At 37.4% G+C, this 15130-nt stretch overlaps 1 protein-coding gene and 1 long non-coding RNA gene across 16 annotated transcripts in view; both read left to right on the top strand.

Annotated features, from left to right (window-relative positions):
* The window catches only part of LOC140531012 (uncharacterized), a 72481-nt gene extending 63070 nt beyond the window's left edge, over positions 1 to 9411 (top strand). Inside the window, 6 exon segments of the mRNA XM_072650213.1 lie at positions 1048 to 1267; positions 2599 to 2749; positions 4137 to 4652; positions 4654 to 4812; positions 5073 to 5287; positions 6265 to 9411. Of these exon segments, the coding sequence (XP_072506314.1) occupies positions 1048 to 1267; positions 2599 to 2749; positions 4137 to 4652; positions 4654 to 4812; positions 5073 to 5287; positions 6265 to 6274 (1271 nt within the window). The 3' untranslated portion in view covers positions 6275 to 9411.
* LOC140530917 (uncharacterized) overlaps positions 1 to 15130 on the top strand; it is a 1083438-nt gene that overhangs the window by 294070 nt on the left and 774238 nt on the right. The gene's annotated exons all lie outside the window — the stretch shown is intronic.

Below are 15130 nucleotides of genomic sequence, written 5' to 3'. Positions count from 1 at the left end.
GAACCAAATTCATGCTTTATTTTACAAGTACCTTTTATCTAAACATAAATTTAATTGACCATTGCTTTATTATTGCAGAATTTATTTTTGAAGTTTTTCTTGGTATTCATTAAAATACTGTTTATGCATGACATGTTATTGCTTATATACGTGTATGTATATATACATATACACACGCACACACATATATATATATCACAAGTCAAATTTTGTTCCTCAAAATGTAGACAAATACATATGAGTTTTATATAGCATTAGTAGCCAAAAAGCTAGTGTTGCTTCTGTGTCCTAACACCATTTTTATTAAGGTATTTCATTCTAAATTAGGTAGGGATTTTAAAAATTCATTTTCTTTTCAACTTTGATGTCATGCTACAAATTTTTGTGTGTTTTGTGTTTTTGTTTTTAAAGAAAGTATCGTGAACAAAAGCACAGATTTGGATTTAACTTCTACAGAATCATAGTAAAGTTCACAGAAATTGTCTACAAAATGGCGCTGCACTGAAAAAAGAAATAGTCGACTAAAACTGAAAATTGTAGCATTAGTTAAATGGATAATCCATGCAAGTACTTTGCGTAGATGGCAACTTATTTATGGAGTACAAGGTTAAGGATTGTGAGCATAAGTTAATCAAATTTGTAGGTGAATGGAAAAAAATAAAGATTCTTTTATTCACATTATTATTTTAAACTTTAAAAGATGATTTCTATTTGAAATGTTGTATGTTTAATAAATTGACTTGTGTTCATTTTGAGTATCCTGTCATAAATTTGTTCTATAGCCATATAATCTTCCTGGTGTTTCAGTATAACATGGGGAACTTTCTTAATGTTGAGCGGTAGATTTCACCCAGTAATCCCAGATCATTGTCATTTCACATGTGTCTAATAAAATATTGAAATGGTACAAAATTTAAAGTGTAAATAATAGTATAAAGCTAATGAAATAGAAGAGACCAGACCTGTAAATTAAGTAATGCTGTGACACAGTTATTCCTAAAAGCAATTAAGCAGTTGTCTCACAGATATTAGTGTGTTCTTTTCTAGAACTTTTAGAACACAACATGCAGCAGAAGCAGGCTCAGATCCTGGAGATGCAGGTGGAGCTGAGCGCACTGAAGGAAAAAGCAGCCGAACTACAGGAAGAGCTCAGTTCTGAGAGAGTGAGGGCTGCTGACCTCCAGGATGAGCAGACACAGGCCAGGCTGGAGCTCGAAACGACGCTCAAAGCCCAACACAAACACCTGAAGGAGTTAGAAGCTTTCAGGTGTGCTGGGCTTCCTACTGTCAGTTTTCTGTTTGATTGGGCATCTGTGCTCCCATCCTTTCCACTTACACTGATATGCACCCAGAATGACCTCACTAATAATCAGTATGGATGTCTGATGCTATACATACCAAATTCTCTGTCTTCCTAGAGCTTGTTTGACAATAGCGTGATGCACGAAATCTTGGGGACTTCCTAAATCTTGACTGTTTTTCTGTAATTACATTTGGGAAGACTTACAGTGCAGAACATTAGAGCCAATGGATACCATGTACTGAGAAAGGCAATACTGAAAAAAAAAAAGAAAGAAATGAAAAGATTGTATGCTGAAATAGAATGTCTGTGAACAGTTTCACCTAACATAGCGTTAGTAGTTTTTCCTAATCCTGAATCCAGGAGTCTTTTCTAGCCCCAGCTTCATACATTGGTTTGGTGTTAGGAAAGCTATTTATTTTTTATCTTTCTTTTAAAAAGTAACTGAAGGTAATGATTATGCCCTATTTGGGATGAATTGATTAGTATGGGTGGGGATTAGTTCCTATATGTACATTTTTTAAAAGGTGGTATTTTCTATAAAACATAGACATTTTTATAAATATCAGTGAAATTTGGATCCCTAAAGAAAAACTCATTATTTTGAAAAATTGCAGGAAAATATATAGCTATATAATGGTTATTTACCATACTCAGGAAAAAATGTGTATTTGCAACTGTAGTAAATTGCACTTTAAAGAAATGTATAAAGTTTCATTACATGTTGTATTGTCTACGTTAATAAATGATAACTTGACAGTAGTTAGCCGGTATTGCTCCTTGAATAGGTCATCTTCAACCGTAATAAGCATTTATTCAGTATCTGTTATACACCAGGCACAATTCTAGGTGCTAGAGACACACATCAAATAGTCCCTGCCCTTAAAAAGTTCGCATCCTCTCAGGAGAAACAACTTGTCTACAGATTATTCACTGTAAGATATGGACAAAGTAGATACAAAGAGGGAAGAGACCAGAGAAGGCCTCCTGCGGAAAATGGTGCCTAAACTGTGCTTGGAAGGAAGGTTGTGATTCTGCAAAGCACACATGAGGAAGAGATGCGTTTCAGACATGGGAGAGCATGAAGGGAGTAATATGTGAAACAATTGAAATGAGCCACAAGGTATAAATAGTCAAGAACCTTCCCTATGATTAGGTTATTAAATGGTCCGTATTTGAGCTTTGACAGTAGGCACCAAGCCAACAGGTAGCTTCTCTGGGGAGGATGCATTTTCCTTCTTGGTATAATGCCGTGACAAAATATTGTTTTTTAAAGATCATTTCTGTTTCTGTTTTAGGATGGAAGCCAAAGAAAAAACAGAAAAAGTACATTTGTTAAATGATACATTAGCCAATGAACAGAAAGAAACCAGAGAGCTTCAGTGGGCTTTGGAGAAGGAAAAAGCCAAGTTGGAACGTAGTGAAGAAAGGGAAAGAGAAGAACTTGAGGTATGCTCCTTTTCATCTTTAAATGATCCTGAACATTTTTTAAAATAAGTTTTTATTGATACAGTTTGGGGTTGGGTTTTTTTTAATATTATGATGGATTCCCCCAGAAATCCACTCCCTCTCTGTGAACCATCTCACATAGAAAATAGTATTTTTAAAGAGGAAAAATCATCATAACTGATTAATACATTGAAAAACTCTGAAAGTAAGCACAGAGTGCAACACTTGGAATCTCCCACCTCTGCAGAATGATGGAGCGGGAACCTCTTCTGTCTTATCTTCTAAAGCTTGCTTGTTCTGTATAATTTCACAACTTTCACTTCTGATTTTTTTTGTGGCCTTTCCTTTTACACTGTTTGTAGTCTTCTATATTGTTTTCTTGGCTTGGGTAAGAAGCCTTTTTGGAACATGCCATCTAAAGCTGTCTTTGTTAGGCACAACAGGTTGGGCAGCATACAGTATGTTGACTTATTATTTTATCTAAACTGTATACCATCAAAAAAGTAAAACATGTTAGTTTTGCATCAGAGAAGTCACATAACAGAATTATCATTCTTGAATTAAGTTATATTATATATGATATGATTCCATTGGTTGAGTGGAATCTGACCCTGATTACATTGATGGTAACTGAAAATAATCAACCTTGTTTATCATGTCCAGTCGGAAAATAGAAACTGCACTGCCTTGATACGCTAAGATAGCCTTAGCATATTCATTCACATCTATCACTAAAAAGGGGTAGGAAAATTATCCTAGTAATAGAGAATTCTAGTATACTGATTTAGAAGTGTTATGAGAGACCATCAGTCCCTAGCAGTGGAAAAACAGATCCAAGTGCACTGCCAGGAGACCATCTTCCAGTGGTGCTGACCCAAGCCCTGCTCACTAGGATTCTGATTCCCAAAGGACCTTGAAACATCAGCTCTGCTGATGTGCCTCAGGATCCTCGCTGCAGCCGAACCTTCTTTATGAGTTGTCTCTCCTCGTCCAAGTGTGAGCTCCTGGAGAGCAAGGCTGCTCACTTTTCTGCTCCTATTCCCAGCACAGAGCTTAGGCTGTGGTGTGCACTTAATAAATGTTCTTCCATTCCATTCTTAGGGGAGAAATGATATATATTCATATCCACTGTATGTTTCCTTCTCTTTAGAAGGATAAAAAAAATGTTCTCAAAAGAATTCTGTCCTACCACGTTTTTTAACTTATATTCTTTGGCTTTGAAAAATGATTTATTAGCTTTACGGGGTGAATCATTTTTACCTTTGTTTCCCAGTTCTTACATTGTCAGGATTAACACTGATGACTGGTATCTTAAAAAAAGATGTGTTATTAGGATCAGAAATTGGGTAGTAACAATATCGTCTTCCTTCATTTTATTTTGTGCAAGGATCTAAAATATTCACTGGAAGGTCAGAAACAAAGGAATGTTCAATTAAATCAACTTTTGGAATAGCAGAAACAACTCCTGAGTGATTTGCAACAGAAAATAGTGTCCCAGGGAGCTCTGTATGATGCCCAGATATCAGAAGAGCGAAGCCAGAAGTCAGAGCTTCAAGGACTACTTGAATCAAAGAAAATTCGAATCCTGGAAATGCAAGAGACCCTTGAAAGGGAAAGAGAATTACATGCACAGCTTCAGGCTCATGATGATGATGACCATGAACAGGATAAGGCATCCACATCAGGGGAAGCAGTGCTCAGAGATCTGCAGAAACAGCTGTATGAAAAGCACAACCGCATAGTGGAGCTGGTCGGTGCAATTGAAAAATATAAGCTGGACTCTTTGCAAATGAGACAGCAGGTAGAGAAAGATAGACAAATCCATAGGAAGACGTTGCTCACAGAACAACAGGCCAACACTGAGGGACTAAAAAAGATATATGAGCTACAGTCAAAAATGGAAGGACCTCCATTGGCAGCTGGAAGAGAAAAGGCAAGAAATTTATAAATTAGAACTTGAAAGGAAGAGATCACAAGAAATTATACAGGAACTTCAGAAACAAGAACAAGAGAAGGGAGAGAATTTTGAAACTGGAAGAGTATCCTATCAAAATCTCAATGAGGTATAGATTTTCGTTTTGGTAACTATGTATTTTGAATGGAATGTTTGAGTGGAATGTGGTCATAAAATTTGTTTGACTAGATACTGGGTAACATCTGAAAATAGTGAAGCAAACTAACATCTGAAAATAGTGAAGCAAACTACTTAAATTTTTAATTAGAGCTTTACTTAAAATGGAAGGAAATTGCTTTTGTATTTATTTAAGAAAAAACTTAGGTGGTGTACAGTAATTAATTATTATCTTTTTGGTCCTTTGGTCAGCCAACCACATGGGACTCATCCAGTGATGGAACAAGAAATTGAGTTCTCCAGCAGAAAATTGAAGGAACTGAAAAAAAAGAATCAAGTTATCCCCCACTGATTGAGATGAATGGGGGTGGGACAACTGAGGATATCCATGAGCTAGAGACTGTTAGGCAAAAGCTGCAGCTCATCTCATCAAAACTACAGCAGCTGACCCGCAAAGCCTCCAGCAGGTGCGAGAAACCTTCTTGACTTTCCAAGAAGGAATTTGTAACCTGGATAAAGTTGCTTATTAAGATGCAACACATTTTTGTGTTGTCACATCTGAATAGTGAAATAGTTTTCATTCATCCAAAAAAGTACTGTCTTCTTGAGCTTATATATACTTTTTAACAAAACTCTCCTTAATAATATCTAACATTTCTTTAGGCTTTTAAGGTTAAGAAATATAGCCAGTTAAAAATAAATTATGTAAAGTTTTTAGCCTAAAGGTAAAATGTGAGAAGGGAGAATTATGTGAAGAAGAGCTTTAGTTCTGATTGTTGTATTTACAGAGTTTAACACTCCCCAAATTAGTAGAATTAAGCCATGAGGTTTTGTTTTTTCATTTGGGTCCAGAAAAATATTGATCCCATTCTTTTACAATTACAAAAGTTTACTGGATATTCCCAGCAGGGGGAGGTAAGAAATTTTTAACCATTTATAAAGCAATATGGACTTCAATTTTGTCAGAAAATTGTAGAGATTTTTTGAAAATAGCAGTGTAATGCATCTCTTGCTTTGCCTTCCTGCTAAGACAGCTTTGGGGGATTTTCTGGATGAAATAATAGTGAGCAGCGTGAAGAGAATGGAAGCGAAACTTAAGGCCATCTTTTTTTGTTTGTTATTGATCGTTTAAAAGGTTTAGTTTGGGATAATAATGAAAGAAACTAGTGGTTAAGGTTTAGAATGACCGAAATTTGACTTATTCATATCCTGTCTCTTCCTCATGAGCGTGGATAATTGAGAGCAGTTCACCTTATCCCTATATGTGACTTTACATTGCCCAATCTGTCCTCTCACAAAATGCAGTAGTTTCCTTGTTTATAGAACATCCAAGTTGTAATAAGACTTTAAACGGCTCCCAAGAATATGATCATACATTGTGTTTTTGTCACTATTTTTATATGTTGTTGATCTGATTTCATGTCACTTTTTTTTTCCTTTCTAGCCCACTTTAGTATCACCAGGCATTTCCTGTAGCTCATTGACTGAAAGTTTACTAAGACAAAATGCTGAGCTGACAGGACATATCAGCCAATTGACTGAGGAAAAGAATGATTTGAGAAATATGGTTATGAAGCTGGAAGAGGAGATGAGGTGGTTTCGACAGTCAGGACCTCGTGGAGACCAGGTATGTCTTTTGTCAGTGTTTGGTCATTCAGTAACATTGTAAATTGTGTTTTCTGATGGAGTGTGATGAGCCTGAACCTTTCTCTTGCTTTTTTCAAGAGGAGGGGTTCCAGATATGTAATTTCATTAGTGTAGGGAGTTTGCATTGAGGAATTTTTTCTGATTGGAGGCCTAGGTCACCCAGCCTTCACTGTTCTCCAGGCTCCTCCCCAGCGCTTCCTCTAACTGTCCTCCACTCGGCCCCCTCTTTTCAACCTCCACCATGGGTTATCTTTCCCCATTAAAATACAAGCTTCCCTTTTTTTTCTGCTTGTGTTTGTCTTCCCAGTGCTTACCATAGTGCCTGGCAGTAGTGAGCACTTAAGTAAGTTTTGGTTGACTTGATTTGACTATAGGCAATATGTGGTAGAATTATGTGGTAGAAGCAAGCCTGGAACCCAAAGGAAGCTAGGCTAGCACTCTTTCTTCTTTCTTAACATGCATACACTGTATAAACAAATACTTCTACCACACATAAGAAAAAAAATGAAGCTCCTAAATAGAGTATCTTGTAGATCCTAGTGAAAATTGTTTTTTAATTAAAAAAAAAAAGGAAAATAAGCTATTAATTTATACAGTGATATTTTAATCAAAGACAAGAATTGAAAAGTCAGGCTGACAAATAGTAGAAGCCTATTGTCTTCATGGGAGCACCTGTCTAGTACATGATGGAAATCCTCCCACGATTTGGAGAGTCACTTCCAATGATTGTGAGGTGAATGTAAATAGTGAAGAGTAATGTAAATAGCGAAGAGTAGAACCAGTTTAAATAAAGCTTGATAAGGGATCTAGCTAAGCAAAGTAACCCCAAGGATTTTTAAGGATAAAAAAGAGCATGGACAACCACAAGAAGAAAAATGGAAAAAATCTGCAAAGATTTTTAGAACAAACTGCTTTCTGCATCAGGGAAGGTAGAGACACAGCGCTTGAGTTCTGATGCCTTAATCCTAGAAGTGCTTGTCAAAGAGGTAGAAATGAGACTAAAAAGAACAAAGGCAGGAACAGCAACTGGACTGGACCAAGAACTTAGAGAAGAGATTCATGCAAGAGACAACACAACTCCCAGCTGAGAAGGCATTTAAAGGCAGGGAGAGATACCAGAAATTTGGGCAGGGATCATAAACTAAAAGCAAAATTTCACAGTAGATTGTATATTTACCATCTGAGTTGAAGAGAAATTCCCTAGGATGGTGAAGTTTTCAGATCGTCCTCTTTGCAGATGACCTTTTTATGCTGGCTGCATCAAGAAGTGGAACATGGCAGAGCCTCCTGGAGGAGATCCACAAGCATTCAAGAGTTTGGCCTAAGTATCCACATAGGAAAGATCAAGTGGATGAAAAATGTCTGTGACCAGATTATTACATGCCATTAAATGAACAGCCTAAAGAATTCTCTTACTGTCTCTTAGCCCATCTGTATCTATCTACATAGGTTGATCAAGATAGATCAGTAGAGAGTTGGATGAATAGATCAACAGATCGTCCAGTTGATCTCCTGGGCAGGCAGTACAAATGAATATCTGGTTAGGCCCAGAATTAAGCAGAAGGAGTTCAGGTGCCCTGGAGTGCCTTCAGGAAATTTACAGAGCTCCGTTTAATAATTCCAAATTCCTGGAAACAAAAGCTCATCTTTTAATACTAATGTTCTACCACTATTGTAGGATGTGAGTCATATAACGATATAAAAGTTAGTATAACAGAGGGCAAGGAAAAGATGCATGTTGGGTATGAGACAAGCTGCAAAAAAACATAACAAATAAGAACTGGAATAAAGGCTCTCATTAGGAAAATTTATGATCAGGAAAGAAGATAGATTGGTCTGATGATGAGAGTGAGAAATGACCAGTAGAAGACCTGAGCATTCTCCTTGTAGTCTCACAATGTCAAAAAAGAGAAAGAAAGTTCCCAGCTCACTTCACTGGGGTAAACTCATGAAAGGTATGAATAAGAGTTAGACAAGATGGACATTTATGGATGTGCCAAGATCTGAATGAATCAATAGGTGGAATATCCAAATTAATGAGATCACAAAAGTATTTGGTTATGGTGGATTTATTTGATCACATAAAAATAATTATCAGAAACATACAATGATTAACCACAACTATGTGATAATGATACATTATTGGAGTATGACTTTAAAGGAGAGTGAAAATGCAGAAGAGTCAAATGGTCAAGAATATGAATGGACATTTTGCAAAAGAGGAAACAGATTGTAAACAGACATTGAAAGATTGAAAAATCTCACTATTAAGAAAAGGAAATTGGCACATTTCTGGGACATAAGGAAAAGAGCCCTAGATCTGCAGGCAGAGACATGGATGGGTAGTGCACCAGGCTTGGAGACATAAAGATTTGAGTTCAGATTCAGCCTCAGACACTGTGTGACCCTGGGCAAGTCACTTAACCTCTATTTGCCTCAGTTGAAATAAAGACTGGGGCCATTAAACTGTACATGGAGATCCCTGTGGGCCATGGATTGACTTCAAAAACCACATATTTAGAGTATCTATGACTTATCTTTATTTTATTTCATATCAAACTTTTATTTGTTTTGTTCACTATTTCCCAATTACATTTTAATCTGGTTCAAGCCCCACTGGGGAGTGTTGTGGGAAACAAGCAACTGGCGGCTTGTGTTTGTGGTGACGTCTTGTGTAGTGGAGAGAAAGTCAGCCTCAGAGTCACAGGGGCCAAGGTCCTCGTCCTGTCTTGGAGACCTACAAGCTATGTGATCCAGGAGAAGTTACACTCACTGCTCAAAGCAATTCTCTTTGACTTTACATCAGAGAAAAGGTGTTGCCCTGTGCTGGTACAAAGCTTCCTCAAGAGTTCCCTATTCATATAAAATCCAGATATTTATTCTGCAATATACTTTAATACATGTAATTTTCTCTTCCTCTAGAATATAAACTCTTTGTAAGAAGGATAGTTTCATTCCTTTTATTTGTATACCTACTGCCTGGCACATAAGTGTTTAACAAATAATTGTTGATTAATTATGTTGGTGATGAGTCTCTCTGTCCTTAGCTGATTAGACAGCAGACTCAGTCCATCTCAGGGACCATGCCTGAGGAATCTTTCCAGTTCAGAAGATTTTTGTCAGAGCTCATGTTCCCCTAGATTAGTGACTTAGAGAATTCAGGATCCATATTGGGGACATTACGTGAAGGCTCTCTGTAGCCAGAGTACAACACTGTAACTCACCCAATATAGGAAGGCCTGCATATGCTAAATGGATCGTTTGTGGAGGTTCTACAGAAGAATAGAAATGAGTATCTCACAGGATGAGAAGGTGCAGACAGGTTGCAATCTGCACTTATGGAGAGAATGTCCCCATCAGTAAGATTATGGATCCAAGAAGTATTAAAGCACAGTATAGAGTACACACTACATACCTCTGCCTCTGCCTTCCCTCCCCCCAAGCTACTGCCATCAAGAGTTAAGCTATGCCAGAGTCCAGCAAAATAAATCTAATCTCTTAATGGTCAGATTCCTTAATCCTCAATTAGTCTCTTTTTCTTCTTCCTCCTTCTGTCATCTGATCTTTTCTTAAATTACAAAGTACAGTACAATATATCTATTAGGGCCAGGGTGTGTTATGTCACCTACACAATCTGAGAAGGCAATTTAACAGATACAATAGGGAAGAAGATGATCTGAGTATATTATCACCAGATAAGTTAAACTCAGGTACACCTACCACTTGAGAATCCCGATATCACCATACAACACATCCTCAAACTCAGGGGGTGGAAGGGTTTGGAATTAGATGGGGAGAAAGAGGAAATTTGAGATTGGGGGATGAGAGGGATATGTCCTGTTTAAGTCTTCTCAGTTTAAAGAATCTAGTTGGACTAAAAAGGGGGGTGGAGAAATGAGTGGCAAAATAAGGAGAATGGGATAATCAATAAATAGTGGGTCAATAAATATGTATTATACAATACATCTTTATTAAGTACCTACTATGTGGTCGGCACTGTGATAAGTTCTGTAAATATAAAGAAAGGCAAAAAAAAAAACAGTCCTTGACCAACAGGAGCTCACAGTCTAGGTGGGGAAAACAACAAATAAAAAGAAGCTGAGTTGGGGGTGGGGGGGAGAGGTCTCATCAAGGGGGCATGGTTAAGTCCAGGAGTATAGCAGGATCGGAAATGATGGGATAGACTCCCTATACCACCTCCTTAAATGGAAGTTGTGGAAAGAACTCTAGGATGTTTACACTCTACCCTGTCAGATCAGAAGTGGGAGGAGCGCCCAGACATGGGGTACTAATGAGGTGTGAATTTCAGGGTTGATGCATTTCACAAGATGGTAAATTTCATGATGAAGTCCAAAAGGAAAGCTGTGTAGGAATGATATCTTCCCAGCCACCATTTCTACACCATGCTACTTGGCCAGCACATTCATCTCCACCTACCCTCTCCCCACCAGAACTTTGGATTCTGCCCCAGGATCTGGGGAGATTTTACCTTATCACAATCAGAATCAAGTCTCTATGTCCCTTCTTACCTATTTCCATGACGCCCTTCCATTCTTCCAGCTTACCCTGTGTTCTCTACCTTTAACAGAACATAAACTCCTTGAGAGTAAAGATTATCTTGTTTGTTTGTAACTGTATTCCCAGAGCTTACAACTGCACCTGGCACAGAGTAAGCGTTAAATCAATGCTTTATTGATTTAAGTACCATACAGAGATTTCTGAGAGTTTGTGATGAAGCACTCCCCTTTTTTCTGCTTGAAACTTATGTATACAGACACTCATATGTTTTAAGAACTCAGTATTGTACAATTGCAATAACATGATTCAGGAGGAACACACGTGTTGAGTGAGTCATAGGCTTAACCCCAAAGAAGTGGAAGAAGCAATTAACCAGAGTCGGGGATGGATGTATGAACCAGGAGGGAACAACAAATTAATAATAAATGCATCCTTCATGGTGCTCCTTTCCATGTTAGCCCCTCAGGGGCTGTCTACCTTGCCTACACTTAGTTCTGGCTCTTTGTAACAGTGATCATTTTTATTTTTCATTATTTTTGCTATTTTAGAGGCAGTAAGATGACATCTTAAAGATGTCTTGATTTGCATTGATGTGATCTTTGGGGACTATTAATACTTTTTTATATGGCATAATGGCTCCAAATCTTAACACCTGAGACATCAGAGTACTTAATAAATGTTGATCAATTGATGATTGATTGATTGATGTCCCTTGAAAATTTCACCACTGGGTAGTGGCATATATTACTCTTATGTTTCAGTTTCTTGTAAGCTCTGGAGGTCAGACGGTTTTATGATATTGTTATAGCAAATATATTTTCCCAGTCTATCTCTTTCTTTTCATTTTATAGTTCCTACTTTTGGTCAAGTGGAACCACTTACTTTATTAATTCAATCTAAGATCATGCTGAGTTTATTGGTCACTCTACCACACAGCTAACTAGGTTTTCCCTCATTAAATATCCAGATTGTTTTTACATGTTTTTACATTTTACATGGAAGAACTGGTGATGTTTAGCCTGGAGAAGGGAAAAATTCGGAGGACGTAAGAACTGTCTTCAAATATTTGAAGGGCTGTCATGAGCAAGACAAATTAGATTTGTTCTATGTAGCTCCAGAGGGCACAACCAAGAGAAGTAAGTAAAAGTAGCTGAGATTTAGGCTCAAAATGAGGAACTAGCATACTAACAGTCAGAACTCTCCCCAAAGTGGAATCACATCCATCCCTCATTGGAAGTTTTTAAGCAGATGATCATTTTCTGCAGGTTGTAGAGGAAATCCTTGATCAAGGATGGGTTGAATTAAATAGCAGATGGGATATGCCTTACAGCTCTAAGACACTGGCCTCATTGCCCTCACCCTGCGCTTGGGCAGTTGGTTATTTGAATCCTCTTGGAAGACCTTGCATTTAACTCTACTGAATTTCATGTTAATTCAGCCCATCATTCTAGTCTATCTAGTTAAAGATTCTCTGATTCTCCAAAACCTATCAAAGATCACCGTGCAATCTTGTCTGACAATGTTTTTAGTACTTTGGGATGGAGTTTGTGCACAGCTGATGACTTGAACTCTTTAAGGATATTGAAGTTCTTACTCTCTTAAGATTTCCTCACTTATTTTTGGTTTCAACTCACAGCTAACCATGTTTTAAAATATATCTTTCTTAGTCCAAAGACCACTCTACTTGGCAAAAGAAAACAAAAGAAAAGTAGGAGTTGAATAGTTCTGTCTTCTCTTTGTCATCCATTACCACTGTCCCATTTTGACCTTACACAGTACTGTTAGCTTGTCTTTGATTTCTGTCTTGCCCCTGGCATAGCCTTTATAATAGAAGAAAAGTCCTTTTTGTCATCCTTTGCATTTATCATCGGTTTTAGCTTGTCCTTAGCCTTAGTATTTCTGCCACTATTAATACAGGACCATGCTTCTCTTTTAGATTTATTTGCTGTTAACTGCTCTTGTTGCCATTGCCATAACCTCTAAAAATCTAAGATTATTGGTAAGGTACAAGCTAAATTGTATCTATTTTGTTCCTTTTGAATAAAGTATTTCTTTCCATAGTCGTATTCTGATTATGAGCCATGACTGAGGTCAAATTTGTCTCCTTCCATTAGGATCTCTAGCATCACCCTCAATCATCATCTTAGCTAACATTAACATAACATAGTAAGATTCACAAAACACTTTATATCCTTCATAAGAACCTCATAATAAAATTTTGCAGCAAATACTACAGATATTTTTATTCCCACTTATAGATAAGGAAAGTAAGGCACTGAGAGATGATGACTTGCCCATGTCTACATTACCACATTTACTTTCTCATCCCTATTTTGTTCATGTGGTATATCTGAGGCTGTGGGTTTTAGTACTTGATCTTTAGGGATATGAGTTACTGATTCCCTCTATTGCTTTTCTTCTGGGTAATTTTTTCCTCCCTCTCCATTTTCATTTGAAATTCTCTTGATTGGATTTGACATATTCAAAATAAATGGGGTTTTTTTCCTATTCACTACCCAAGTCTACTTTTCTCTTCTAAAGTTTCTGTCTTCAATCAGCTGAGCAATGATGAAGATAGCAACTGTGCCCCTAAGGTCTTCAGTTTCTTGACTGGTCTTAGCAATAATTCCTTTTTTTTCTTTTCAATTCATAGGACAAAAACAAGCATTTCCATAAAACAATACAATAAAAAAAGATTGCACATGAAACTGCAAATCTGCTGTGTACAACTTGCTGTTCCTTCTAAATATACAACAGTCATCATGTCAATTTCTCTTTTATCCCCTTTTTTCTTCTCCACCCCCACCCTAGAGATGGCTAACATGAGACATGAGAATAAGTATGTGTGTACGTATATACATATGTATGTGTACATGTAAACATATATGATTTTATATGTGTGTATTGTATATATATTTAAAATTATTATATACATATTTCTATTTATCAGTTCTTTCTCTGGATACAGATAGCATCTTTCCTTATATGTCCTTTATTTTTAATTTGTGTATTTATAATAATCAAAATTACTTAGTCACTCAAAGTCTTTCTTAAAAAAAATATTGCTCTTACCATATACAGTGTTCTCTTCGTTCTACTCACTTTGCTCTTCATCATTTCATGCAAATCTTTCCCTGCCTTTCTTTTAGTGCAGTAGCAGTCCATCACAATCGTACACCATAACTTGTTCAGCCATTCCCCTATTGCTAGAGATCCCTACAATTTCCAGTTCTTTACCACCATAAAGAGTGCTGCTATAAACATCCCATTCATATTCAAAATTATAATCACTATTTGGGAATTTCCTTCCATCTTATTTTTACTCACTATATTCTTTCTTAGCCTTTACCTTATACCTATTACTTTATCTTCCCCTCCTACCCTCTCACCACCCACTTCATCCACCCCTCCAAAAGTCCCCCTCCATCCTGTCCCTCACCCTCTCCAATCCCAATTCACACAGCCCTCTAAAAACCCCTCCTCAACCCTATCCCTCAGTTTTCTCACTTCTCTACATGTTGAGTAGGATTCTATAACCTTCCAGGTGGACATGTAGTTTCCTCTTCAACCCAAATAAGAGGAAGTTTTCAACATTACCAAGCCTCAGGTCCTTCTGTCACTTGCCTCCATATTAATCACAGAGAATGAGCAGTGATCTTTGAGTTTGAAAAATATAGCTACCCCCAAGCTTCTCAGCCTTGGTTCAAGTTAAGCCTACTCAAGGGAAGGTTCACAAGCTCCCCTCCACCCCCTCCCCTGTTTCTCTGATCTCCTTCCTGAAGGACCAAATCGTTTAATGACCAGTTGTATCATATAACATGGTGATAATGAACATGAGTGATTTATTTAATCAGGAAAATCTGCATAAACCACAAATACTCTAAACACCTGTGACCCAAAGGAAGCCACCTCTCCACATATGTCTGCTGAGGAGTGCTGGGTTTGGCAAGGCACCACAGGTGAAAAGCATTCATGGCAAAAGATCAGCATGAGAACCAGGAAGCATTGGAAAAGGTCTTGTTCTCTTTCCTCTGATCACAAACTAGGAAAACAGGATATCAGGGCTAGATTCTGACCACAGTGGCATATGTATGTATTTATGTATATACATACACTTACAGCCATGTATAGGTGTGTGCAAAATT

This window comes from Notamacropus eugenii, chromosome 3 (genome assembly GCF_028372415.1).
Source record: "Notamacropus eugenii isolate mMacEug1 chromosome 3, mMacEug1.pri_v2, whole genome shotgun sequence".
NCBI classification, from domain to species: Eukaryota; Metazoa; Chordata; class Mammalia; order Diprotodontia; family Macropodidae; genus Notamacropus; species Notamacropus eugenii.
This window is presented reverse-complemented; position numbering and strand designations above follow the sequence as displayed.